The 26,830-nt window shown below is 39.7% G+C and overlaps 1 protein-coding gene across 2 annotated transcripts in view; it reads left to right on the forward strand.

The window, feature by feature from the left end:
• Positions 1–26,830, forward strand: part of DAB1 (Dab, reelin signal transducer, homolog 1 (Drosophila)) — a 110,135-nt gene that overhangs the window by 60,735 nt on the left and 22,570 nt on the right. The window contains exons 4-7 of one of the 2 annotated variants that reach the window (XM_009698948.1): positions 19,662–19,793; positions 20,398–20,517; positions 21,120–21,158; positions 22,468–22,533. In XM_009698948.1, the coding sequence (XP_009697250.1) occupies positions 19,662–19,793; positions 20,398–20,517; positions 21,120–21,158; positions 22,468–22,533 (357 nt within the window). The remainder of the gene's footprint in view (positions 1–19,661; positions 19,794–20,397; positions 20,518–21,119; positions 21,159–22,467; positions 22,534–26,830) is intronic. The other variant, XM_009698949.1, reaches the window with a different exon arrangement.

A 26,830-nucleotide genomic window follows, 5' to 3' on the forward strand; every position in this document is an offset into this window, starting at 1 on the left:
CCTATACTCTAAATCTGACATAACTATATCATCCTTATAGTAACCCTGTCACTCACTCACTGAGGCTTAGACTGAAACCTTTAAATCCACCTTCCAGATTTCTGCCGCTGAGCTGCCGGCATGATGGACAGGAGTATTGAGCTGTCCTTCTTGAAACAGAACTGTGACAGAGGAATGTGGGGAGCTTTCGACATCAGTTTTTACGTGTTGTTTTGAAAGCAGGAGAATCATGCTTTCCATGCCAAGGTTTTGAAGCAGGGGTGCATGAATTCTGCTGCTGGTTATTCACAGCCACCATCCCTTTGACTTTTTCCCCAGCTTGGGGAAAAGTATCCCAAAGTTTCACATCCTTGACCCATTCTTCTCATAGTCTCTCTCATCTAGCCTGTCTCTGCTTTGCCAATCTACGGTTATCATCTCATTCCAGTTCCTGCTGGTAGTCACGTACAATCTCAACATCTGAAATACACTGAGTGACGTCAACAACAGGTCACGCACAGACCCCAATGGTCCCTCTGGGCTCACTGAGCCTGCAGGAGCACTAGTGAGGCAAGATGCTTTCCACAGCACAAGAGACAAATACTTAGGGGTGATGCACTGTGTCTCACTCATATGGCTTTGGCTTGTCCTGGTGTAATGCTAAGAGAAGTCAACTGTCATAGTAGTAAATAATACCATCTGCATAGTCTCACATCAATGTCTGTGTGCTAAAGTCACCCCCAAAGAAAGCTGCGTTACTGCTATAACGTGGAGCCTCCTATAAGGCAAAATAATGACGATGCAATAGGTGATGCAGGATACTGATAATCTCATTCTTGATTGAGAAGCAGCAAGGAAAATCCCACAAGCTGGCAAAATGGGGGATGTACAATTGCTCAGCCTGGCTCTTTGATGGGAAGGAAGCAGGAGAGGTTGCAAAAAAGTTATGTTCTGGTCACACAGATGTTCTGATATCCATGTTAAACTTAAGAGTTTATGAAGTTTGGAGACTGATGTTCATGTTTGTGCAACAGGGAAAAAAATATGCCCTTAATAGGGAGCAGCCTGGATAATCTTGCATATGCTTTCTCCTCCTTTAGGAGCCCTCCCTGTCCCCCACAATGCTTTCTGCCTTAGTTGTGTTTCCATGATTTTGGAATTCCCAATGGGATATTTTGGGCCACAGTGCTCATGTATTGTTTATTTGGAAAGGCTGTTTACCTCTCTAGAGTGTTCTTTCTTGATTTTTATCATTGGCTATTGCTATCATGTCTGCCACAACGGCAGTCTGATGTGATAGAAAAGCGAAAAAATATTCTGAAAAAATGTAGGCTTCTGTATGTTTAGTATCTTGTAGGCTACTATTGGATTTTAATTTATCACAATAAAAAATCAATTTGTGGCTCAAAACTAGCAAATTTTTTAAAATTGGCAGTGTCATAGCTGACTTCATACAGATGATTTAGGGGAATTGCTCCATAATTCATTACAGATGAAGGGCTGTAGTTGTGTTACGACTGAAAATGATAAGCAAGGTTTTCTCCCCTGTACTTTATAGCTTGCTCTAATATGTTCTAGACCTAATATTCATCAAAAAATATTGATTTTAATAATGCTGTTATTCCAGCCATCAGGAATTCTGCCCTTTGAGTAAATTTATCCATGATGGAGATTAGGTTGAAGGTGGAATATCATTTGGGAAGAATTTATCTCACCAAGAAAAATGTAAGAAGGATTTGCTGTGAGTTTGGACTGTAGATGCGATACAATTTAGTTCATCTATAGTACTGCAATAGAAATGATAACACTCCTCTCTTACATTTCATCATTCTATTCCATGGATTAATCTAAATAGGTCCCTTCATACTCCTTTTCAAATACTTGTCAGAGTATTTAGAATGTGATAGAAGAGCCCTGCTTAGAAGAGTTCTCCCTGCAAGCCTGCAGTTTGCATATAGTGTTAGACTCACTCATCTACTGGAGGAGCCTGCTCGCATAGGCAGAACAACACACATTGTTCTGCTGTTAAAGCCCCAACATTAGCTCTGTAATCCAAAATTGTATTTAATTTGACTAACAGGATGTTCTCTTGTTGTATGCCAAAAATTGCCATTACATGTGGGTTCTGGCCCTATTTTTTCTTATGAATGTACCTTTTTTATCTGCTGTCGTATGTTGGCCATCCATCCCACTTGCTTTCTCCAGGATATGTGTGCCAAAAATATACCTCGCCTGAAGGAAATAATTTTTTTAACGTAAAAAATCTACCGCAATTATTACTAAACACAGACTTTTTCTACCCAATGCCACTTCAGAGATTTCATGGCTGCATATTATATGAAAATAATTTTTCACCATTTATTCTGTCATATTCACCTTGGGTAGATCTCCAGCTGAAATGTATTCTTCATTACTAGACTTCCATGAGAGTTCTTTTATATTTTCAAAAGCACGGTCTGTAGAAGGCAAAAATGCAAATAGTTGCATTATGCTATTTAATATTCTCTTTTTCAGAGTGGAACTTAGCGGTTAGTGTGTTCCTTAGAAAGCGACAAAAACCATAACTCTGCATATAGAAGGATATGCAAAATTTTTAAAGGAGCATCATTGTTCGTTAGCTATTTATGAGTATTATTTTGTTAATCACACACATCAGGCTATCTCCCTGTGATAGCTTAGTAATGCTTCATTAGATGTGCATGACTAATATGGTCTCCGTAAAGAGGCCGTAATTGTCTCATTGTTTATTTATGTCACAATAAATCTTTGTTTACTGTAGGTTACTTTCCAAAAATGTATTTAAAAATAATAATTACATTCTGTAAAATGCTTGGGAAAACATTTTCTTCTACATTCATGTAATGAGGTATACTTTTAAACTCTCATTCTTTCTAATTGCAAAATCCTGTTGACTTTAAGGGAAAACACAGACATTATGAAAGAGAAATAAGATGAAAGCAAAAAATTACTCTTTGGCTTTAAGTAAAGAATTATTTCTGTTAAAGTAAAATTTTGTATCAGCTCATGGATATGCAAATTGCCAGAATATACTGCAATATATAGCTCTCTATGAGCTATTGTTATAGATTAATTATTTATCTAGGTTCCACAGTTGTCCAAAAAGCATGGTAGACCCATATCATTATCTTGTTTACTTGTGAGAAATACCCTAATCAGATGGATTATAACCCGGTTTATGAAGATGACAGCCATTTCACCAATTTTTCTTGTTTTTTCCTATGCAGCATCCTAAAAGTGAGTTTTATTTGCATTGTCTATTGGACTGTCTATAGGGATTGGCTAGTCTTTCAGAGATGTTGACCCATATCTTTATCAAAATACAGGACTTGGGCACATCCTGTGGGATTGTGAAATTTCTAGGAACACTGCAAGTGTCTGATTGGGTTACAGTATTGCAGAGAAGTATTGCAGTGTGTTACTTATGTTTTATGAGTTTAATCTGTAGCCATTTTCTTCAGGCTGTCAGTATGAAATCCAGGAAGGAAAACTGTATGTATAAATATATGTATTTCATGTTGACTATTGTCATTCTTGCTATCTATCCCTTACTCTAACCGTTATTATCTTTGAGGAGGAGGATTATGTGAGTCTCGTGTAGAACAGGGTTTACCTACCTGAGGTGGTGTTACTCGGTGAATAATGCCTCCCCATTCCCTGGAAGGGGGACCAGACCTTACCTGTAGCATTTTGTACAAAAAAATTAATTTGCCTTTTCACGCTGGGCGCAGAACTAGTGATTGTGCTTCTGCTTTAACTCTTTGCGATGTCCAAATAAATAATACGTGTCGTGGGTGGTTATAATCCTGCTGGCCTCAGATTGTTCTCTTCTGGTGAGATAATGTTATGGCTCTGATATGATCCAGCCACCGTTTTAGATGCCTACATCTTGCCCATCTTCCTGACCTTTTAAATTCTCTTGACCTTATAATGCACAGATTTTTCGAAGTTGTTGCTAAGGCTTCTGTAAAGCATTTTCCAGCTTGTTCTGAGACTTTATCAGGTTTGTGCTGATAACCCCTGGATTTGCTGCTCTTCTCCATTTGATGTGAATGATAGTGTTAATTATGCTGATAGATTGCTAACAGGACAGCTAAACTTGGCTGAAAGAAAATTTTAGCAAGATTAAAATTCTCACTGTTGGCAGAAGATACCTCATTTAAAATGTACCAAAGGTACTTCTTGACTTTACTGGAAATCTGTTGGTTCTGGCATCTCTGACCAGAAATCGAGGTACAATTGTGGATCTGTAGTTATTTCTTGAAGCACATGTGCTGGAGCAGATGAAATGTCAAACTGTCAAATCTCTATCACTGAGCGTCTCTGAATATTTAAAAATAGAAATAAAAGAAGAAATTAATTTTATCTGCTCTCTAGTCGCTCTGCAGTGAGCAGGAGAGATGCTGTGATTAGTTCACTGAATTTTTGCGTTTCCCAGAGCATAGAATCATAGAACCGCTTAGGTTGGAAAGGACCTTTAAAATCATCAAGTCCGCCACTAAACCATGTCCATAAGCACCACATCTACACGTCTTTTAAATGCATGGTATTGGCCAGGAGATTGTTAATGGTCCCTGCCTGGGGCTCCTTCCAGCTCCAGGCCAGAAGCTCCCAGAGGTGGGTTTTGTCCCCTTCATTTCTTTGAAACTGATCTTCCCAAAGTTCCTACTGGTCTCTTCATGGTTGATCTCAGGTGCAGTACTTCATTACTATCATTAACTTAGCAGCTGATTTTGAATAAAGTCCTTCCACCTGGTCTCCATGACTTTTGTCTCTGGGTTTTACCCCTGTGTTTCTAGTTTCTCTTTCTCTCTCCTGCAGTTCTCATTTGGGATTTCCTGGGTCCTCTCTGTCCTTGATCTTTTTGCTGTGCTTTTTATCAGAGTTACTTCATTTGCATATATAAATTTGGTTATTGTGTCAAACCAAATGATGCCAGCCCTGTCGTCTTCTGTTCAAATCTTGACCTGTCTCCAGCCCCTCTCCTTACATGTTTAGCCAACAGTTCAAGCTTAACGTGGCTAACCCGGGCCTTTTAATCCTGACTCCCAAAGGTCTTTCTCTGACCTCCTTTTCTGAGGGCTGAGGAAAATATCAGCATCATCTATTATTCAGCCCTGTAAATTCAGCAGCCTTTTTGACTCAGTGTTGCTCTTGATTGGCACATTCAGGGTAACTCCAGATCTTGCAGATTCTTCTTAACTGCTCTGAAATACAGCATTTATTGTCATGCTTACAGTTAAAACCCAGTCTAGCCTCTCTTCATCTTGTGTCTCAATTGCTATCCTTTTCTTTGTCCTTGACAAATGTGACTTTTATTTCTGAAATCCATCGTGACTGCCAAGATTGCTGTCTCAGCATATTCTTTTCATCATGTCACACTTCTCTTTGCAGTCCTGTGCTGAATCTGCCTTCTCTGTTTTATCAGCCCATTGCCTAACTGTTTTTTTCCCAGGCTCTTCACGACTACCTTTAGTCTTCATCAGCTTTCAAGGAGTCGTTCCACGGTACCAACTTTCATCATTCATTTATTCAGTTTTCAAATAAACAACTCTGAGCCTCTTCCCATCCTGCCCATCATACTTTAGAGGAATTCTTTGCACATATTCATGCAGTACCCCTTTATTTTTTCTTCAAAGCCCTCCTTAAAACATTCCCATGCTAGAAACTTGTTAAACTCAATGGTGCTGAGACTGCTGGTACCCTATGATCACAACCTGTCGTGTAGAGCTGTGCTGCCTCTTGTAGTTACCCTGTTGTCATTTGCCTGGGATGAGGACAGCCCATCTAGTAGCTTGCAGATCCAGCCCATGAAATCATTCTTCTGACCATCTGTCATTTCTGTTGTGGCCTTGCAGAGGTGTGGTTTGGGGAATGGTTGCACAGGTCAAATCAACCGTGCCTTCTACTGTGTCAGCCTGGCATTTCAGGGGTAATCTGCCCACAGAGGAGTGATGGAGGGCATCTGCCAGGGCAGTCAGTGAAGGATTTCTCCATGCCCGAGGGTTTATGAGGAGGAGCTACTGCAGTCATGCATCTCAGGGATGTCCCAAGGGGTGCCTGGCCCTTAGCTTTCAAAGGTTGGAATTAAAGTATAAACTCTCTGGGATTACCTTTTAATTCAGTTGGTTTAATCAGAATTATCTGTGTGTAGGAACTTTTTGTGAGAATTGTTGTGTCTTGAACCATGCTGTGGTTCAAGGACTGCAGTGATAAAAATATTATGTAATAACAATAGAGAGCATTCTGAAAAACAGCAAAGTCCAATTTTGCATGTACATTTGAAAATAATGACAGCTGGGGCCTTTCTTGTGCTTTATGGGAACTGTATGCATTGTCCGCAGCTTCTGCCTGTGAAAGATCCTTCTGGCTGACTGGGAGTCTTGCTCTGTTGCTTGACAGTTTCCCATCTTTCTACTTGTAAATATGAATAGTAAGGCATGGCATTTACTGTTCTACATGCAATAAATATATCTAATTAGAGTATGGCAGAGTAGGGGACTAAAAAAACCTGTGTATGTCTCTTATAAGGTATTTATAGTCTTCTGATACTTCAAAAGGGAAACAATAGCACATTTCATAAATAACATTTGACAGTTAGCAAAATGTAAATGTCAGAACAACATACTGCCATAATTACATCCCTTATTGACTATTGTAATTCATTTCTTATTGGCCTTCCAAACTGTGCCCTAGACAGTTTGGATGGTTCAGAGTGCTCCATGGGGATTTTTAATAGCCACAAGCTCATAGAGATACGTTTTATAGATGCCCAGTTTGCTGTGTGAAGATTGTAAAAGCCGTATGTATTATGATGGTTTTGTTACCGTGGAAAAAAAGAGCCCAAAAGGCAAAACTCTGATGTGATTTTGCACATTGTGAAGTCTGAGGGGTTTGGGATCTAGAGCTTTGGTTTGAAGCTTATGTCTTTCCTCCTAACACTTGGCATCCAGAGGAAGGCTGAAATTTCTCTCCTTCCCCGCCTCTGGAAACGCTCTGATCTAGAGCTGAGTTCAGCTTTCGTGTAGTGAATATGTGCAGGAACTGCCTTGTGGTATTTCTGACGCTAATTGGCATGAGGATAAAATAAAACTATTCCAGATGTTTTATCCAAACTGAAATAATTTGTGGGAATTTGATGTAGTTATGTTTTTCAGTGTGAAAAGGGTAAAAAGTTGATTGCTTTCAAAATGGCAGAAAATGAGATTTTATGACTTTACTGATGGTCTCATTTGGCTGTATATGGCCTCCTGTTGTTTCATCCAAGCACCCCAGGATGGATTTAAGAAAGGGAGGCACTGCTACATGCATTCTGTGTTATAGTATGGAGAATGTCACTGTATGCATATTCCCAATTGCCAGTTGGCCTCCATTGCATCTGTCTATAGAGCTGTTGTAGTAAAAATTACTATGTAAACACTTCCTATTTTGTCTAGTTTTAATGTTTGGTATGCTTAAACAGAATTTGGAGTGGATTTTACTGAAAAGTTGAAAGTCACGTTTTGGTTATAAAAATGTTTGTTGTCATGGATCCCGTTATATAGTGGAGCTGCACTGCATTCCTCCAGTGGGGTATTGTCCCATGGCAGAAAACTCAAAGTATAGAGTTATATTGGGGTTTTTGGCTATAATCACTACCCTTTTGTGATTTGGATAAATAAATTAAGATATGAAAGTCACATTGTAGTCCCGCTGACTCCAGCAGAGCCGTATTCCTTTTCTCCAGCTGCAAATTTGTCTTATAGAAGAGGCCCCAAAATACAGAGTTGCTTGGGGCGGGAGACTCGCTTGCTTACTGGTATTTTTAAGCCAGGTTGCATTGCACACTGGAAGAAAATTTCAGGCCCACTTTCAGCACACGCAGAATTATAATGGCTGGATTTCAAACTGCTTGGGAAAGGATTTAGCAAGAGAAATGCTGACATGATAATAGTGCAGGCGGGTGAGAGGCACTGAAACCTCCCTGGAGAGCGGTGGGGGACCTTCAGTGGGTGCCGTAACAAAAAGTAACGTCCCCCTTTGCAATCCGCTGTTCCTTCCTCTTGGAGATGGCTGGGAAGTATTACGCCCCAGGTGTGCTGGTGATTTTCCTTCCTATTCAGTGCATTTTGTCTGGTAGGCTGCTCTGCAATTTTCCATTTGCCCTGGTAATAGCAATACTACCGACAATGTTTCTGAATTCCTTTGCTAACTTGCAGGCTGTTTAACCTCTTCTGTTGCTGGGGTCAGGTGCAAGGGAGACAGACCTTCACTGTCAGTGTAATGGTAGAGGGAAACTACAGGAAGGTTTACTTTTAAAGTTGCCTAGAGTTTGTGGGATGGTAGTTCTAGATCTCTCGGCAATAAAATCAGTGGATGATATTCTGCCCTCAGGAACACATTTGTGCTTACAGGGAAGTTGGCAAGAGCTTTGGTCAATCTGATAGTCCAGGGGGACAAGTAAATGCCTTTTCTGGTGCTTAGTTTCTGTAATAAGTGACCCTGTGGAAGGAGAAGAGGAGGAAAGACAGTGGTTGGCATGGATGTTCTTATTTGTCAACACTTACCAAACGCAAATACTTGCTTCTATCCCTGTCTTTCAGTTGAATAAGTAATAAATTTCAGAGCCCAATAGTTCTTTGCTTAATATAAAAATATCTGTTCATAAAAGTTGTCTTCCTAAATGAGATAATTGTACTCATAACCTTTCTGGTTTATGCACTGTATGCTCAGCATGCAAGCAACCATGTTTTGCAGAGCCTCAGGGCTGGAACAGCATCTCCCGTTGTGCTACCCAGCACCTGGTAGTAATTGTGGAATTACAGCGGTGCCTAATGTGTCCCTAAATTGTAGCACTCCTCCAGAAAAAGCCGCATTTAATGGGCTCTACCTATCTCTACTGTTAATACGTCTTAATTTTTTGTCGTTCCCATCCTAATTCTGCATCATTGTACTCCCAGCGAAGCAAGCAGTAACGTTCCTGCAAACTTTAAAGGGAACATTGTGAAATAGGTGAGGCAGAGCACTAATTATTTTGAGTGCCTTGACATTTAAAGCAAATGAGGAGTCTGGGTGTCTGAAAATATTGCATGTGGCTCCTAGCCCCTGCTCTGCATATAGCTCTGAGTAATATTTTTTTTCTTTTTAGGTAGTCAAAATATGGATCTGAATTTAATTTTTTTGATTATGTCCTTGCTTTTAAAAAGGCTGGGTTACTTTGTAGAAGGTTTTATAACCTTCTGGGATCTTTAATTAGCCAAATGCTCTCCTGTGAATGGTACAAGAATTTGGAAGTATTTTAAAGTGTAAGGCATGTGAGAATGTAACCTGTACGTGTATGAGGCTTAGTGCTAAAGTAATGAGGAAGTTCAGTTTTGATTAGGAGAGAAGTAGAAGACATGCTGTGCACAGAAGTTGTAAAGCGTGGAGGAGAACTAAAGGAATAGGTAGTAGAAAACAAGCCAGCATCCACGCATCAAAGCTATGAAAGGCTCTACCGCGTGCGTTTAAGTAAGAGGTGAGGGCAGCACTGCCTGACAACTTTTCTGAAAGGCAGACCCTGTGTGACACCCACTGCCAGGGCAGAAAAGCAAGGCGGGGAGAGAGAAAAGCAAATGTAGTTGAGCCATGCTCTCTGCTGGGCCATGTCTGCATGTGGACTGTTTAATCAAAGTTTGCTTTTGGAGATTTCAATTAGCAGGAGCAGACTAAAACTAAATATTCAGACTGCTTTACACGAAAATGAGCAGGGAAGAAACAACTCTGGGCAGTAAAATGTGCAGATGGGGGTTTTAAGGCTCCCTTTTCGAAAGTGCCAAGGCAGAACGTACAAATACTCTCCGTTGCCTGAGTTGAAATGTAGAACTGGTTTAACACAACATGCCAAGCATCTACTAGGTGCAACTCCAGAAATTTCTACCTCAAGATAATGCAAGTTCTTTGTTCTTTTTTAAAGTCTCTTTGAGGTTTGCCTTTTACATTTTATTTTATTCTTACCTTAGGGTTCAAGTACTGCACACGATCGTCGTGTGGCTACAGATGCTTTATATCCTAGGTTGAGTGTCTGTTGTGGGGCCTGAACAAATACAGGGGTGGCACATTTATGGGATTATCTGAAGTTTGTTTATACATGCAACTGTAACTCAAAGAGAAAGGTTTCCTCTGTTTTTCTGTAGGAAGACTGAAAATGAAATGGCATGCTCTTTTGTGACCGGGATAGGTAGCTAATGATGCTGTTTCTGAATTGTAAAGCTCATTGCTCCGGAGTCATCTTTTGCTAACCTGCAGGCACACCGAGTCCATCAACAGCCTTCAGGCACCTTCAGCAGAGGCATCGTTAAATGCTCCGTGATTGTACACACCTCCAGTTGTGGATTAATCTGAGATCTTACAATATTGGTAGAGGTTGTTTCTTAGTCTTTTCAAAAAGTCTGCCATAGCCCCATAGCCTCACAGGCCAGGTCTGCATCAGGAAGAGTATCCAGCAACTCAGACATCTCTGCTGGGAAGCAGGAGGATTTCTCGTGATAATGAATTTTGGCAAAAGTAGTAGGAGAGAAGGGTGACCCCAGCTTTACTGTTTGTGGTATGGGAAGGTAAACTCAAGTGTTTCTCATAAGCAAACTGATGTCTGCGGTAGGAGACATTTCAAGATGTCTCCTTTAGGTGGTACTGTATATTTGTATGTTGACCACAAGAAGATTGAGCCATTAGAGACGAAAAGTTGGGCTGAGTGGATTTTGTCCAATTCTTTACTGTGCTACTTGAAACCAATCTATCGTTGTGGAACACAGGATTTCTTGTTTGTATGTTTTGGTTTATTTCCGATTATGAGATCGCTTTTGTATTAGAAAGATATAAAACGTTGTGTTGTGTGAACTTCTCAACTTTTTTGCTTTCTTTTTCAATTGACTCATGACCATGACATACTGGTTATAGACAGTTTGTGAATTCATGTAGTCCTTTTCTATTCTTACTCTTTTCTGTACACGTGCTTTCTCTCAGGCCCCTTTAAAGTCTTATTAAATTGGTATGAGTGTCTGGGAGAAAGATAGATAAATGTAAAATAAATCCCTCTTGTCCTTTTTCCCCTTTTCCAGAGAAGTTTGTAATGTTATGGAAGTAGATTTGTGGTTAAAGAAAGTTGCTGTTTGATGACTGTGCAGTGCAACTTAAATTTTAGTATTGCCAGTGTGAGTGGGATTTTTGTGATCTTTGCAAGCTCTGCTTTATAGGGTTTGCATGACAAATCAAGAGAATCAGAGGCTGGTTTTCACTGATGAGCTTTTGAAATCACGAGAAGAGGGTGGGTCATAATGCTTGCTGAATCTGAAGCAGTTAAGATCTGAGACAGGTAAAACCAAAAAATTACCTCCAAAGCTCCTAGGAGTTGTATGAAGGAATTTCTTGTGCTATTCATGTAAATCAAAAGCATTTCAGGAGGTGAGGAATATTGGTGTAAAGGAACAAAAGACCCTTGTGAAAGTAAAGGCTTCTCAAAAGACATTTGCAGGCTATAAAGGTGAACGCAATAAAAATATGGAGAGGTTCAGTGATACTGTAATGAACTGACTGTCTCGTTACTGCATATTGTGCTCTCTCAAATTCAAGTTTTAATCGGTAAGTGTCTTACTCTGAAGTTTGTATATCAGGAAAATATACAAGGCATGGTCAGAGGTGCTGACTTAGGCTGTATGCAAGCTTTGGCTTGAGAGTAGAGGGCAATATTGGCATATTTATGGCTATTTTGATCTACTGACCATTTTGCTGAAGGTGATGAGGTGGGTGCTAAGGTGGAATACACTCGGACAGATGTGTTACAGCCCTGGAAACCCAGCAGTGGCCACTGGGTAGCTGCCATCCCAAAGAACAAAATAATATCCTTATAGGCAAGCGTTGTGCACCACATTGAAACAGTGAAACGGCAAGGTAAAACAACGTATTGTATTTTACATGTGGTCCCGTACAGTTGCAGTGTTGGGCCATATTGCATTACTGCTTATGGCCTAGTGGGGCCATTGACTTTGGTGTCAAGGATCAGGTTTGCTGCTTCTTGGTATTGCTGTGCAAATCCTTCTTTGTTTTAACCATCCTGATAAAACAATGACTGTGTCTGATGCAGAAACAATAAGAAAATAGTACAAGACTCATGGGAGGTCCAGCATCACAGCTTTAGTGTAGCACATCTGTTTTTCCAAAGCTCTGTGAAAATATTTCCTTGCCCTTTAGGGTTTTCTTTGTCCTAGAACAATGTTTGCAAGTACCTACTTAAAATATAACTTGGGATTAATAGTAATTGGACAAAGGTTTTAGATTTAGCTATCTACTTTCACTCCTGTTAGAACAAAAAACTGAAAACCCTTTGTAGTGAAGATACGAAATTGGCCATGTGTGCATTCCAGTTTTGTTTTGTTCCTTTCCAAATTCATACATCTAATAAATGGATCTTCTGCATGAGCAACTTAGCATTTGCTTCCTAAGACTATGAACAATAACTAAATTCATATCTGGTCTTTGTCAGACATTATTACAAATTATGAGAGCCAGACAGAAGTTTATTACCTTAGTGGTGTTCTCTTTCACAAATTAGGTTCTTGGAACATCTAGCTAGCTCAATATCGTAGATCCATTCATCACAATTAGACCGCTGCACTGGCAAAGGTAAGTCACGCTAACTTAATTGACTCCCAGTGTATGCCGGGGGTCTCGGGTGAGGACAGCTCCAGGCCAGTTGAGAGCACCGCTACACCTGCCCGTCGCAGGAGGCGCAAACAAGGACACTCACATTTGCTCTCTTAAGAATTTGCTGCTCTTGCTCCCCCCCTAAGATACAGGCAGTAGCAAGATACTTTTTTCGTCAAGCAAAGGAAATGGTAAGGATTAATTCAGATTTTAGCTGAGGCTGAAGTACCCTTTTAAGCTATCTTCCTGAGTCCAACCAAACAGGCTCCTCCCGGGGGTACTTTTGCTAGGTCCTTGCCTTTATACAGGATGAATTGGCGTGTACAGATTGCGCTTAGTCTAGTGCTTCGCTTGAAGATGTGCTTATCCTTACATGTACAGTTATGCTCACTGACTTTCGTCCTTCCTGACTCAGCTGCGCGTTGCCGTGTAAGCTTGGGAAGTCACATAATCTTGTTTTTTGCTTCGATCTCCTCATTTGCAGGAAGAGAATGGTTCTTAAGAGTTTATTATTATCATTGTTACTAAGAGGAAATTAAATTTACACATCTTTTGGGTGCTTTGCTTTGTCACAGCCAGACTGCTGACCCCCTGGAGGGACTTTAGTCTGTGATAACTGGGGCTAAATCTGCCTTGATTCTTTTCTTTATCAGCACCATATTTTATATGCCCCTTTGTGATACGTAGACCAAGCTTTGATCTACGTATAATCTGAAAGCGTGCTTTTTGTGCCAAGTGTTTTTATTGCAAAGCTTGTGCGCTGAAACGCCTTTTAGAAGTTGGCACTTGGAAAAATCTTTCTTTAGGTTATTGTCTGCAAAATCAGTGTGTATGGAAGAAGCACAGGGATTAGACAGATATATTTTCTTCTTGTTGTGAAGACATGCTTAAAGGCTGCCATCTGAGAGGTCCCTTCAGGCTTGGAGGACACTCCAGAGGTTACATTTTCCTTTTTCTGGTCCTGTTCTTGGGTTTTTTTGCAGACAGAAAGTCCATAACCTGTTGCTTAGCCCAAACTCCATGGGTGGCTTTGGGTCAAAATGATTCAGGGCTGGTCCATTCATTTTTGCTGTGTAGTACATAGAAAGTGTTCAGTCTCCTTCAGCGGAAGAGTTCAGTCCTCGCTCCATGGTAGTATGTTCAGTTTATACTCTTTTATGTTCAAAACTGATCATCTTGGCCACTGCCTGGAAATGCCTCCCAATACTGAAATCTTCATAACCGCAAGAGGTTTCTAGCGAGTTTTGCTTTTCAGGTATTCAAATGTGACATTTATTTTTGAAAGCTGAATTGAAATGATACTTTGTTCCAAGGCTGCTTGCTGTTCTAGTAGGAATTTGGTATTTTGATTATTTACTAAGCTTAAACTGTACTGCTCTCTTCCTTTTCTAGATCAAACTAGATGAAATTTTCCATGTGTTGTAGTGAATGTTTTTATAACAGATTTTTCGGTCTATCAAGTGTTTACCCACACCGACCACTACGACATTTAAGCCAAATTCCTGTGATCTGTCATATATTGTTTATTCTGCTGTCCTCTCCCCATGGACATGCAACTGGAGTACTCACCACGTTAGGAAAGGACTGTCGGGTTCGAAATATGATGTTTTCTGTTCGCCTTTTGTTTACACACATAGTTTCTAAAGCTGTTTCTCTTGCGAACGCTATTTTTCCTCCTTTCCTCAGACACCCCCTTTTGTATTATGTGCCCTAGGTGAACTACTCCCCTCTTGCCTTTCTGACCAATTGGAGCAAAATCCAAACAATTTTCTGTATTCATCCTTGGAAAATGGGCCAAAATAATAGGAAAGAAAAAGGGTAATGAAAAGCATCTGCCCAGCGGAGGCAGAGGAGACTGCAGCAGTGACACCACAATTTGCAGCAGCCTGTCGCTAATTGAGAAATCAGCAGCGGTGACAAAGTCACAACGTGTGTTGCAAAGCCTTATCAGGTTGGATTTAGCTGCCTCTGACAGCAACGTGCAAGTTCTGTCTCTTCATTTACACTTTAGCAACACCCACAACACCAGCGAAATGCTTTTTATACTGCGCCGAGATCTCAGAAACCACCAAGGAGGCAGGGAAAGGCTGTGGGTGAATGCACTGATGGCGCTGGGGGAGTAATTGGCTTCTCGGGTGGATGAGCTCTGTCACCACCCCTGCTCTCGGTCACCCTGTGCTGTGTCCAGTAGTAATTTGCAGGGAGTTTGGAGTTGTTGGTTACTGTAGCTCTGAAAGACACCAAGCCGTCTCCTCTTTGCTATTTCACATTAAACTGAAAATTTTTGCAGCGGTTAGTGGAAGGCTTGTTGTGTTTCCCCATGTCCTCGTCCCCTGCATGTGTCGGAAGGTCGGTCCCTTGCCACCCATCTGCCACCCAAATACTAAGTTCTGGAAAAAAGCATGGGAAAATTTGTGGTGCAAATAGTATTTACTGATTAATTTTCCATTTCACTGGCATTTGAGACTGTTGGCTTTTTCCCCAAATTGTCTGTACACAGTCCCATTGAAACGCGCTGGTCTCTCGGGGGAAAGGAAGTTAAAGGTTCACAACTGCTTGACAGGCATCCTTGCACCATTAATGGGTACCAGGGAAAACACTATGCCAGCAAGGGGTTTTTCAGGGGTTTGGGCGAGTTGGGGGTTTTTTTGTTGTCTACATACAGGGGACTGCTCTCCATCCTTGCCTGAAAGTTGTAAAACTAGACAGGTCTGGGATTTGAATCGTAGCGTAGAGGAGCTGGCCGCACATCTGTACCACTCCAGCATCTCTTGCCGCAGTGAGATAGAATTCATCTCAGAACCACTGACATGTTTTACAATTCATTGTTTTCACTTAATGAGTTGCAGTAAACAGTGGTCAAGTGTGCTATTGCACTTCTGGCTTGCTAAGCTTGTTGTTAAGGCATTGCGGTACTTTTCCATGTTAGGTTCAGTTTCTTTGATTTGTTCAGTGGTCTTCCTAGACATACAGGACCTGATCTCCTAATGTGCTGCTGAGCAATCGCAGCATCAGTTGGAATACAGGGGACTTGCAGGTAGACAGCAGCATGACTGAATCTACAGTCCATGAAGTTCTTTCATTACGAATCCATCAAGGATTTTGCAGTTTGGTGAGTAACTTTGATGTTTGGGGAGCTTTAGGTGACATGCAAAATGTATTATTGCTTATTCAAATGTGATAGAAGGGAATAGACAGGAATAGAAATGCCGAGGATGCTTGGGCCACATCTGTCTTCCACATCCCGGTATCGACAGCGTGGAAATTGTAACAGTGGAGCTGTCAGTTGATACCACCTATCTGAAAACTGTTTAGTTATTCAAGGTGAAAGGCTGTGCAACTTAAATCCCTGTGAAACTTGTCCTTATGGATATAATATTGTATGGTACATGCTTCCTGCTTTCGGTGGGGCAGCTTTTATAGGAGGCTTTGCAACTTGCATGATATTTTTTGTTGTGGCTCTTAACACTGTGCCCCAGGCTCCACTAAATAGACAACCTCATTAAAAGAGAAATAGCGATAGTAAAGCAGTGACTTTCTCATGCCATCTAACTCACATATTTGACATGATTGCTGGACCCTCCAAGTACTTAATTGATTGACTTAATTGATTTAGTGGCACTGGAGGCTACAGCATGGAAATAAAGGGGCAAGATGAGGATAAGAGGTGAAAAAATTTATGATAGGTGCCAAGCAGCCTGAGGGAAATTAGAAATGCTACAGATCTCAAAGGCAGCTAAATCAATTCAGTGTGATGTACAGGGAGCAACCTGGGGGAAGAGGAGAAGCAGGGGATAGAATGAAGAAAAGGGGAGAAAATAAGGGCTAGTGGGGGAGACCCAAGTAAACTTAAGGGGAAGGGTGAAGACAGCAGCCTTGGTGACCGTGAGTATTTTGGACTTCTTTAACACCAGGAAAAAACTTTTTAGTGTATGAATAAAATATAATAATGACGTCATGTTTAGCCTAAAAGAAGGACTCGTGCATCATGAGGTTGTCTTAGTTACCCGGTTTGCAATTTTATCTGTGTTTGCATTTAAAATCCTCGATGTTTGCAACAGTGACTAAAGTCACAGGAGACCTAAAATGATTTGCAGGCTATGTACAGTGGACTTTTTTAACAACTGAAGCTTAAATGTTAAATTACTTTCTAATCTGTGCAATATTTAATTGACTGTATTGAACCATTATACAAATTAAGTCTTCTCTATAACTTATTCTGTCTTACTGCAGCCCTCCAAAACAATTTGATACCTCACTTATGAATTGGTAAATGGCTTGTAGCAGCACTCAGCAAAGATAGAGTAAAAACATCCAATAGTGTGTGATGGAATCCATCAGCATGGGCATATGGAGGTGTCATAAACATCCCTGAGTTATGAAATAATTATTTTATGTACTTCTGACCCACTAGAGACAGGATTAAGTCACGATAAAACCTTGAAGATGAAAAAAAAAGATGCTGGGGAGAAAGAGGGGCAGATCAGCTTGTGAATATTAACTGCTAAGCAGTGACCAGCAGTTCTGCTATAAGCAATTTTGTGTGGCATTTGTTTCCTTTCCTTTCAGGACTGTTCGTATCAAGTATCGAGGGGGTGGCTACATATGAGCAGTTATGAACGGAGGGATAACGATGCCATTTCTATTGGTTGGTCTCACTTTATGGGACAGATTAATCTATGCGAGTGCATCAGATGCAAATCTAATCAAAACGTGCAAAGAGTGTGTATTTATAGATAGCCTCAGTTGTAAGTCGCTGTTGGGTGGCCAGATGAGATGGTGTTTCTCCTTGTCCTGTCCCTTCTGCTGTCCTTTACTCTAGTGCACGTCTTGCTGCTGTGAAGGGCAATGCTGGGTACTGGCCAGGCTGCGTCCATAAAACAAAGATTTACAGAAAGGATGCAGTTCTGATCTTGCATTTTATGGCGGTAAATCTCTCCTGCCTGCAACTGGAGTCTCATTTCTGCTTTGCAAGAGCAAGGAATCAGGCACTCGTTGAATAATATTTAGAATAGAGTGTTGGAATATGTAGAAAGGACACATTAGATGAATTGAGGGCTGTGAAAACGCAGGTTCCGAGGAGTGTTGGTATCTACATTTGAGTACAGATGTGTGTATGCAACATTGCATTTCACGTGTGTGTTCCAACTCGGTATCCCTCAAACAAATGAAAAACTCTGCTAAACACTCCATACAGTAAAATATGTAAAAGTATAATGTTGCAGTCACCTTTACTTAATTTGTACTTCTATTGATGCAGTATGTAAAATACCATAACCATTAAAAATGTAATGATTTTCAAACAGTTAATGAGGATTCCCAAATAAATTGGAGTGTCTCCATCTGCTGTCTTGCACTGTGGGTAATACTTTTCCATGGTAGAATGATCTTCAAATTTAATTCCACGAGGAAAGAATCTGATCACAGTTTAATTTCAGTGCAAAACGCTGTCTTGCAATCAATAAAGCAATGTCAAAGAACTTTGATTTAATAGGAGCCAGAGATAACGTTCCCTGTCATATGCAGAATGGAGAGATGGGAACATTTAATTTCATTGTAACAGATAGCATGCAACTTGGTTTTCAGAAAAACCTAATAAATCAATATCCCTGTATTATCTAAGTAAGATCCCATCATTAATTTTAAACGCTTAACACGTTGGGAGAGTCTGAAGTGCACCTTCAGCTTAGCCACTTTCAGCATGAAGTCAATGGCAACACTTCCATTTTCCTACGAGCAAGCAATCTTGATCTTGGGAAGTTAGGAGCCTTTTACTGCGAAATGAAAATGAAACATGTCCAGTCTTTTGTTTTATGTGTAGTCATCTGTCTCTTGCATGCTGCCTCTCCTTTTAAGTTTCAATCGGTGTTCTACAAAAGCCTCATCACTTGTCACTTGCCCTGCACGCCCTCAGCCTTTTCACTTTTACACACACACATCCTCTCCGGTTTTGAATTTTAAAATGGTTTTTTTAAACCCTAAAAATAACTGGTTGTTTAGAGATTGCCTGGATACCATGCTGGTTTTCAAAATGTGCTTTTCTCAAACCCAGCAGGGATCTGGACCACAAAAGAATTCTTTGTGAGGCTTTGCCTGCTCTCAGAAATAGCATTATCCCTAGATGATATAAGAGCAGGTCAATGTATCAGAAGGTAGAAATTCAAACTAATAGGTTGGTTTAGATAAACTTTTCATGGACGTTATTCTAAGTAGAAATACTTAAGTATTACTTTGGTAATAGAATACTATTTAGGCCAAAGAGTGAAAGATTCTGGCACTCCAGGACATGCTTATAGGAGTCTCAGATTCATGTCCTGGCTCTGGGGAGAGTTTTACTCATCCCTGTAAAACAAAGTTGAGTCTTTTTATTATTTCAGTTAACCAAAGTGGGATTTTAAATAAAATGTGAATTTTTGCATTTAGCATTGATTTCAAGATGAATAATTGCATTTCCATTAATTTTCTGGGGAAGATAAATTTTTGGAGTTCTGTTGCTGCTTTAAATGAAATATCACTCGCTGACTGATGCCGAGTGTTGCAGAGAGAAAGCAAGACTGGTGCCGATTCTTGAGAGATTGGATATCTCAGCTGTATCTCTGCAGATCAGCCTGTCCTCAGAGTCACCCTGTATGAAGCTACAAGTAGCTGCTGCTGCTGCTTTTATACACCTACAAATACTGATTCTGTACCTAGGATGCTGTGTAGGTAGTAACTAGGTAACACGATATTTTCTGTTGAATTATATCTCACCAAACCGTACCAAGAAAACTCTTCAATTGAATCTTTTAGTCAAATTATTAAAGCAAGTCAAGTATGGCTAGGTTTTGAAAAGAGAATAGGCTTAAAGAGTTCGGGTGTTAATTGATTTTGATACCAGGGTATGTTTGCTTGTTTTAATTCCGTAGGTGTATTGAGATCGAGGTAAAGCACTGATGAAAGAGAAATTATATTGCTTTTTAATGGACCATTTTGATGGATATTTTTTACTGTATTTTTTTTAATAGCTATTACAGCACCACCATGCAGTTCATGAAATTTCCTACATCGCAAAGGATATCACAGACCATCGAGCATTTGGATATGTGTGTGGAAAGGAGGGAAATCATAGATTTGTGGCAATAAAAACAGCCCAGGCAGTAAGTATCAAATCACTGTCATTCTCTACAGTATAACTTAGTAGAAAAGCTCTGTTCATAAGAAGCTGTTTAAGAGGCCAATCTTGTGTTGGTTTTGATTGTACTAGACTTGTCACAAGTGTCTGCTTAGATGTTCTTAAATAGCAAATTAATGAAACCAGCTTGGGAAAAAGCGAATGTATTTCACTATTTCTGATTTTTCATGATGTGTTTTTTTTATAATTAGTTATAGTTTTCCTTTCTAACTGAACTAGACTGGATACAGATAAGTTCGGTTGTATTCCTGTATTCATCTAAGCAGAAAGTGATAGATACCAAATGGCTTCTTTGCATATAGTCTACCATAATTCCATTGGATGAGCAACCACAAATAACTATACCTTTATATTCATATATATGCCTTTTATATTCATAATTATAATTAACTTGCAAATATGGTTAGTTCGATAGAAATTAACCCAAGCCTGGATGCTAAGGTAGAAATTAATTCTGTATTAAGTTCTCTCCAATTGTGGAGATGCTATAACGGCTCTGTCAGCAGGATGGGATAAGAGGTGTATATTTTCCCATGTAGAAACTTTCCTTCCTGTTGTTGTTTCTATAGGCTGAACCTGTAATTCTGGACTTGCGAGACCTGTTTCAGCTCATCTATGAACTGAAACAAAGGGAAGAAATGGAAAAAAAGGCACAAAAGGACAAACAGTGTGAACAAGCGGTATACCAGGTACACGCATAAGCTTAGACTACTGCCAAGAAAAGTATGGTTTGAAGTATCCCCCAAAGTTGCTCCAGAGAGGCACTGAGCATCCTCAGCATTTCTTAACAGCAATGGGTTTGAACTGTGCTAGCTTCAAATGGACAAATATGAACCTAACAGTCATCGTGAGCTCAGAAGTAGGATTAAACAGTGATGCAGGCTATCACTGGGGGGATGATGACCATGTTTAGCAACTGGAAATGATCTACTCATTTCCTGCCTAGTGTTTCTTCTAATTCAGAAGGAAAACTGTAATGAAGGTCAGTGTGTTGTAAGTCAGGTTTTTAACAGTGTCTGATACTTTAGGGAAGATTCAATATACTTCTGAATGTGTGTATTTGAATCAAATCAAATAAGGTGCAGATTGTTAAACTCAGATGCAACTTGAATAAAGTTACTTTGTACAATAATGTGACTTTATCTGTATACTAAAGAAAGATAACTATACTTACCTTATATATACCCATTTTGGTTATTTCTTTGCTGTCCTTTAATTTCTGAGTACAGTTCTTTTATCTCTACTGTTTATGTTCCTTGCTTTTACTGCCTGTCCTCTTACTTTGCTGTAGACAATTTTGGAAGAAGATGTAGAAGATCCTGTGTACCAGGTAATTTCTGAAGCTGTATGGCCTTGGAGTTTCAGAAATGACTAGATATATGTTATCTTCAAACACAGCCAAAACCTTTAACAAGATGTTTTGGCATTTACTGAGAAACTTGTGAGGTTTTTACAGAAAGTAGCATATTTAGAGATTAAGCTGTAAGTGATGGCACATTATATCTGTATAGAATAGAACAGAGTATTTCGGTTGGCGTATAGAAATATTAGATTAAATATGTCATAAATATTTTCTAAAATGCAACTTGTGAGTCCAGATTTTAAGTCATCATTTTTTAATACAAACTCTAACTGGAAAGGGAGTTACTTTGAGAATAAGGAAGGTGACGTCTTGTTCTGATAGTAGTAAATTGGCATTTTATTTTTGTCTTCTATGGGGCCAGAATTTAATTCAGAGGGTGAATATTTGGAAAAAAACAACAGTGGAATTGATGTTATAACGCACTCCCTTGTTGGTGTTTGGGCTATGATTTAATAATAGATCTGAAATTTAAGTCTTGTTTCATCCAAGCAAAGTGTCTGGGAGCAAAGATGATTATCAGAAATATGTCAATATATTCATGTCTGATACCCTACTGAGTGTGAAGAAGAAAAAGATGTAATTTCATTCTCATGTTTTTGTGCTGAAACAAAATATATGATAGTTTACTTTTTTTTTTTTCTTGGAGATTTTGTGTTCTTCCACTTAGGTGTGTCAGTGGGAGGCATGCTGAAAGAAACTAATTCAACCATTAGTGAATATTGAACAGTGCCTAAGGTGCAGCAAGAAAGATGATAAGAAATAGGATGCCCTAATTTACTATTCAGCTTTTGTAATGTCAGGAGTTTTACTTAGTGCTCTTCACAATAAAGCGAGAACCTGAAAATGAGAAGTGTTGTGACAGCCTTTTGCCATGTGGGCTGTTACATGAGCACCAGCCTATTCTCCCAGTTTGGATTTAGCTTTTTTGTTCAGAGATAATAAATATATGTGGAAATAATTGCTGTTATGTAAAAGAGGCAAAATTCACGTTGACTTCAGAAAATTAATATTGGACCACAGGCGGTCTCCCTAGTGAGAAAGAATTAGGAAGTTGCTCTAATGATCGTTAGAGGAGATTTAGGTCTATTCATCGCCGGTTTATGAAATATGAAACAACCTTACTCTGCGTTTTCCAACAAACCAGTTGTCCTGCTGCCAGCCTGTACTTTGAACTTGTTTCTTTAATGCCTGCCTGTGTTTTTACGTGGAGTTCCAAATCGCCTTTTTCCCTTCTGTTTCATCTTTGACTTTTCCTCTCTGGCGGCTGGTGTAATAGTACATTGTGTTTGAGGCTGGGCACGAGCCAATCCGTGAGCCCGAAACAGAAGAAAACATTTATCAGGTATCAAATCGCTAACTTCGGTGTTTTCATTGCAACGATCGCAAGCATTTAGTAAAGTACATTTCATATATAGTTTACTTTTATTAGTTTTCATTCATCACAAAAATGTCTGGCATTTCATTCTGGTGACATGACATGAATAATCTGCCCCGTCTCAGTGTGATTTTTTTGTGTTGTTTGTCATTTCAACTTCTGCAAATTTTATTAACTTTGTCAACTTATGAAGGGTCTAAAACTTTTGAGTACACCATATAAGGTGATAAATAGGGGATTCTCTTTTTTTCCGTTAATTTTTTGAAAGTTTTTACACCTATTCTAAGAAACAGATACTGAAATCTCATGGAGGGCAGACCATCCAAGCAATTCTTACAAAGACATTTTGATGGTACTGCTCTTCTTTCTGGCTAACCAAGGAAATAACTGAGCAAAACCGAAGAGCTCTCAGTGAATATCCCCCAGACTGGGGAACATATTTTCAGAGTGCATACATTATGTTAGAGCCCAAGCTTGCATTCTTCACACTGACACAAAACTGCGTTGAAAGCAGTATAAAATAATCTTTTGTCATTCAATTTATCCTCAAGTGATCAGTACAGGGTTTATTAAAATATAATGTAGTTCATTTTTGTTTCACATACTAGAGGCAAATCTGAAGATAGACGGAAATCTCTGTATGCTGTAAGAAAATTGTGATTTGAGGAAATCATTTAGTATGGAGAGGAAGGAGATTCAAGCAGTGATTAAGCATTTCATCTAACTGTACTAGAGGTTGATCTGCTAATAGGAAAAGTTTTTTTAAGGTAGGCAGGAGCAAGGATAGAACAAAAAAAAAAAAGGGAAAGGTTTTTTTTTAAGTAAAGCGAAAAGGTAGGAAGGCAATAGAAAAAATTAAAGGATGCAGTAGCTGTAAGCCAAAATAGAAAGAAGAGGAGTGGGAAAGGGAAATTCAAGTTAAACATTGGAAAATAACCGTCTTAGACCCCATCACAGGGTCATTAAGCTGAGATTCATTTAACCTGTCTCTGTTGATTTCCTGGCACCCCCGCCACACACACTAGAATATGCATCTTTCTGCATCTCTAGACCAAGACATGCAAAGCTCTCAAGGTGAGAGTAGGCCTAAGGTTGAAAATTTTCTACCGCATAATGTTGAAAGTTCGACTATTTTCAGGAAAGCAATCTGTTAAAAAAGTAGTACTCTGGTTGTCAGTTTTATGCTGGAAATAAAAATCCCATGACAACTGCATTCAAACAAACAAATTCTGATTGTTGTTCATCGAAGTGCTTAGCTTTTAGTGACATTTTAGAGAAGTACCAATGGAAACGAGCAAAATGGGGTCATCGCTCTCAGTGTTTGGAGATCTTAGAGCAAACTTCGGCGGGTGGAGAAGTAGGAACTGTGTTCTTAGGAATGGCCTAAAGAACAGTAGGAGTCTTCGGAAAGTTTCTCTTTCTTAAAATGGAAATAGAAGATGATTAGCCGATAGTGAGATCCTGCATCATCTTGAGGTACTGCTGTTACTGTCCTGTAAGTCACCAGAGTTGCTCAAGACTTCATTTGACGGTATCTGGATGTGATGAAGTGTTTCCTCCCACAGTGGTGCACAGAAAATACCTGTGATTAATATGCCATACTCTCAGTATATGCAGTCTAGCATTGTCCTTCTCTATATTTACGACAGGCAATACTTTGAATACAGCAAATGCTGAGATGAGGGAGCTAGGAGTCTTTTTCTGTTATCTATTGTAATTGACAGATGCTGAAGTATCACTACCATAGACTTGCGCAGAGCTGCAACCTCCTAGATCCCGTGGACTTCATGAGCTCTTGGCTTGCTATGAATCTGGGTTCCCTCAGCTCAGATCTCACACACAGATCACTGGCAAAATTGTTTTTCTTACAAGATCTTGATGATCTCGGAACCATCCAGGCTACTATTAAAAATGAGATTAGAAAAGGTCCCTTTGTTGTCTTTTTTGTTTGGTGGGGGTTTTTTTAGTTTCATGCAAATTGGTGCCAGCTTCTATTATTTACTAAAAAACCTTTCTGATACTACACTTTGGTAAACATGCATCTGCTCAGTAACCGCATGCATCCTCGCTTCAGCCTCACCAAGTCTTTCTTGTGATTCTGCTCTGTTTTTTCAACTGAGAGTTGGTATGCAAAGAATTCTCTTCTCCCTTGGTGGAAAAGATTCATCCCCAGCAGGTAACTGGAGATGGAAGATAGGTGCAGACAGTGAGGATTTCTGTTTCTTTTTGACATAGTTGAGGTCACAGTTTTCTTTTTAAGCATTCTTTCTCTGTCTGTCTTCTTTCTTTGATACATTACCCCAAAGACTATCTGTGTCTGTCTGCTCTTTTATTGTCTGTCATCTTTCTTTGATACATTACCCTAAAGACTATCTGTGTCTGTCTGCTCTTTTAATATTTTCTGTCTGTGTGAGTTACTCTAATGTGTTAGTTAGGCAAGGACTTGGTCACTGGGCATGTACCAATCCTCTCACCTAGTGTTAGATTTCTTAATAGCATCTCTTTTCCTGCCTCTTGTTTTAGTGAGGTGGGGATGGGATTTTGTTAAGTGGGTTTGTATTGTGTATGTAGCAGCAGTGGCCTCTATGGAGAGGCAAGTTCTGCTCCGTGAGGAGCTGACAGTCTGAGATGGGGGTTTCTCAGTTGCGGTGCTTGTATTGCTGATAAGATGCAAGTACATCAAAATGATTCCCAGCCTGTCACAGAGATAGAGCCGTCAGCAGCAATAGTGCTGGTACCTCTTTGCTGATATTACTAATAAAAGAAAAAACAGGAGAAATCCTTTGCAGACCCCCAGTCTAAGTAGCGATGCAAAAAAATGTGCTGATACATGGCAGGTAAAGACAACAAGAAGACAGGCAGTATCGAGTTCTGAAAGAAAAATGTCTTTCAGAAAAGTTTCTCTGTCTTGATATTAGAAGTCAGGAGCTTTTCTCTGATGTGAATATAAGCTGGAGTAAAAAAGGAGGGGGGATCGATAGTGCAAAGAAATGCTCATTCCACAATAAGCTGTGGATAGGAGTGTGCAAATTGGGATGACTTCATTAAGAAGTTGGAAGGAGGAAAAGAAGAATGACTGAAGAGGAAACTTTCCGGAGAGAAAAGAAAAATCCACCCTGACGATACTTTATAAATAGTTTATCTTGCCACATTTGTTCTCTTTTTATGAAGACTAGGCTTTCCAGTGACTTACTAAATAAACCATTCTTGGTTTCTGCTCTTGCACTGTCACTTAAAGCTCTCTCTCTGTACAGACCATTATTTCCATGAAATTGAATCGTTCCACTGTTACTAGTTTCACATATCTAATGTGATAGGCAGTTTTAGTGGAAGTGGCCAGTACTTTGAGAAAACCAAGGCAAGCAAGTAATTCCCGGGACAGGAATAGAAGAGATCTTTTAAAAAAACTCGTTCAGTTTCTGTGAGGGTTCTGCACTCATGCTCTTGACAAATTTCTTCCAGGTTAAAGATGCACGGTCTCCTGTGAAGACTTTGATGTTTAATCATGGGCAAGGGAATGTTTGAACAATAGAGAGAGGTTTTGATACAGAATAAGAAATTATAGCGCATCTCAATGAATAAATAACATTCCTTCAGCTTCCCTTAAACCAGTCTTACTCTAATGTCAGAACTCTGAGATATTTATTGTCTTAGAAAGCAAAATGGTAATCATTATGTCTTATCTGCAATATTATTTCTGCTATTACTTGTGAGGTTTCATTAATGTCTGAAATGTTACCTTCTTATGTTGAATGCCCTTGTTCAGTGGAAAGTAGCACTGATGAACTTAGAGCATTCGTACCAGTTTAGAGCATGTTTTTACTGTTCCTTTTGCTTGTGTCATTTACAATAGACATTCAGTGCTTCCAGGAAGGAAAAGAAATATAATCACAAATTACAATATGTAAACCAGCAGTCCTTAGGCAAGCAAAGCCCAGTATTACAAAGCAACCGAATTTAGATGAGCAGGTTATAAATGCCCAAGGCGTAAATCACGACTGTTGGCTCAACTAAAGACTCGCCCAGAGTTTTTCAAGTATGTCGTCCCCTGTCCATGCAAGGCTGTTGACTTCAGCTCCGTGGCAGTGTCAGACTCTGACAGGCCGGTGATTCCTTAGTAAAACTGCAACATTGGAACCCAACATCACTTAGAGCAGCTGCAGGGCCCCATCACTGCCGGGGTACATGTTATGACTTTACTTGACTTAGATTATTAGATGAATTGGAAGAAAGAAATCTAACGCCATAGGCCAAACATCTCTTT

Source organism: Cariama cristata, unplaced genomic scaffold, assembly GCF_000690535.1.
Source record: "Cariama cristata isolate BGI_N322 unplaced genomic scaffold, ASM69053v1 scaffold864, whole genome shotgun sequence".
Taxonomy (NCBI): Eukaryota; Metazoa; Chordata; class Aves; order Cariamiformes; family Cariamidae; genus Cariama; species Cariama cristata.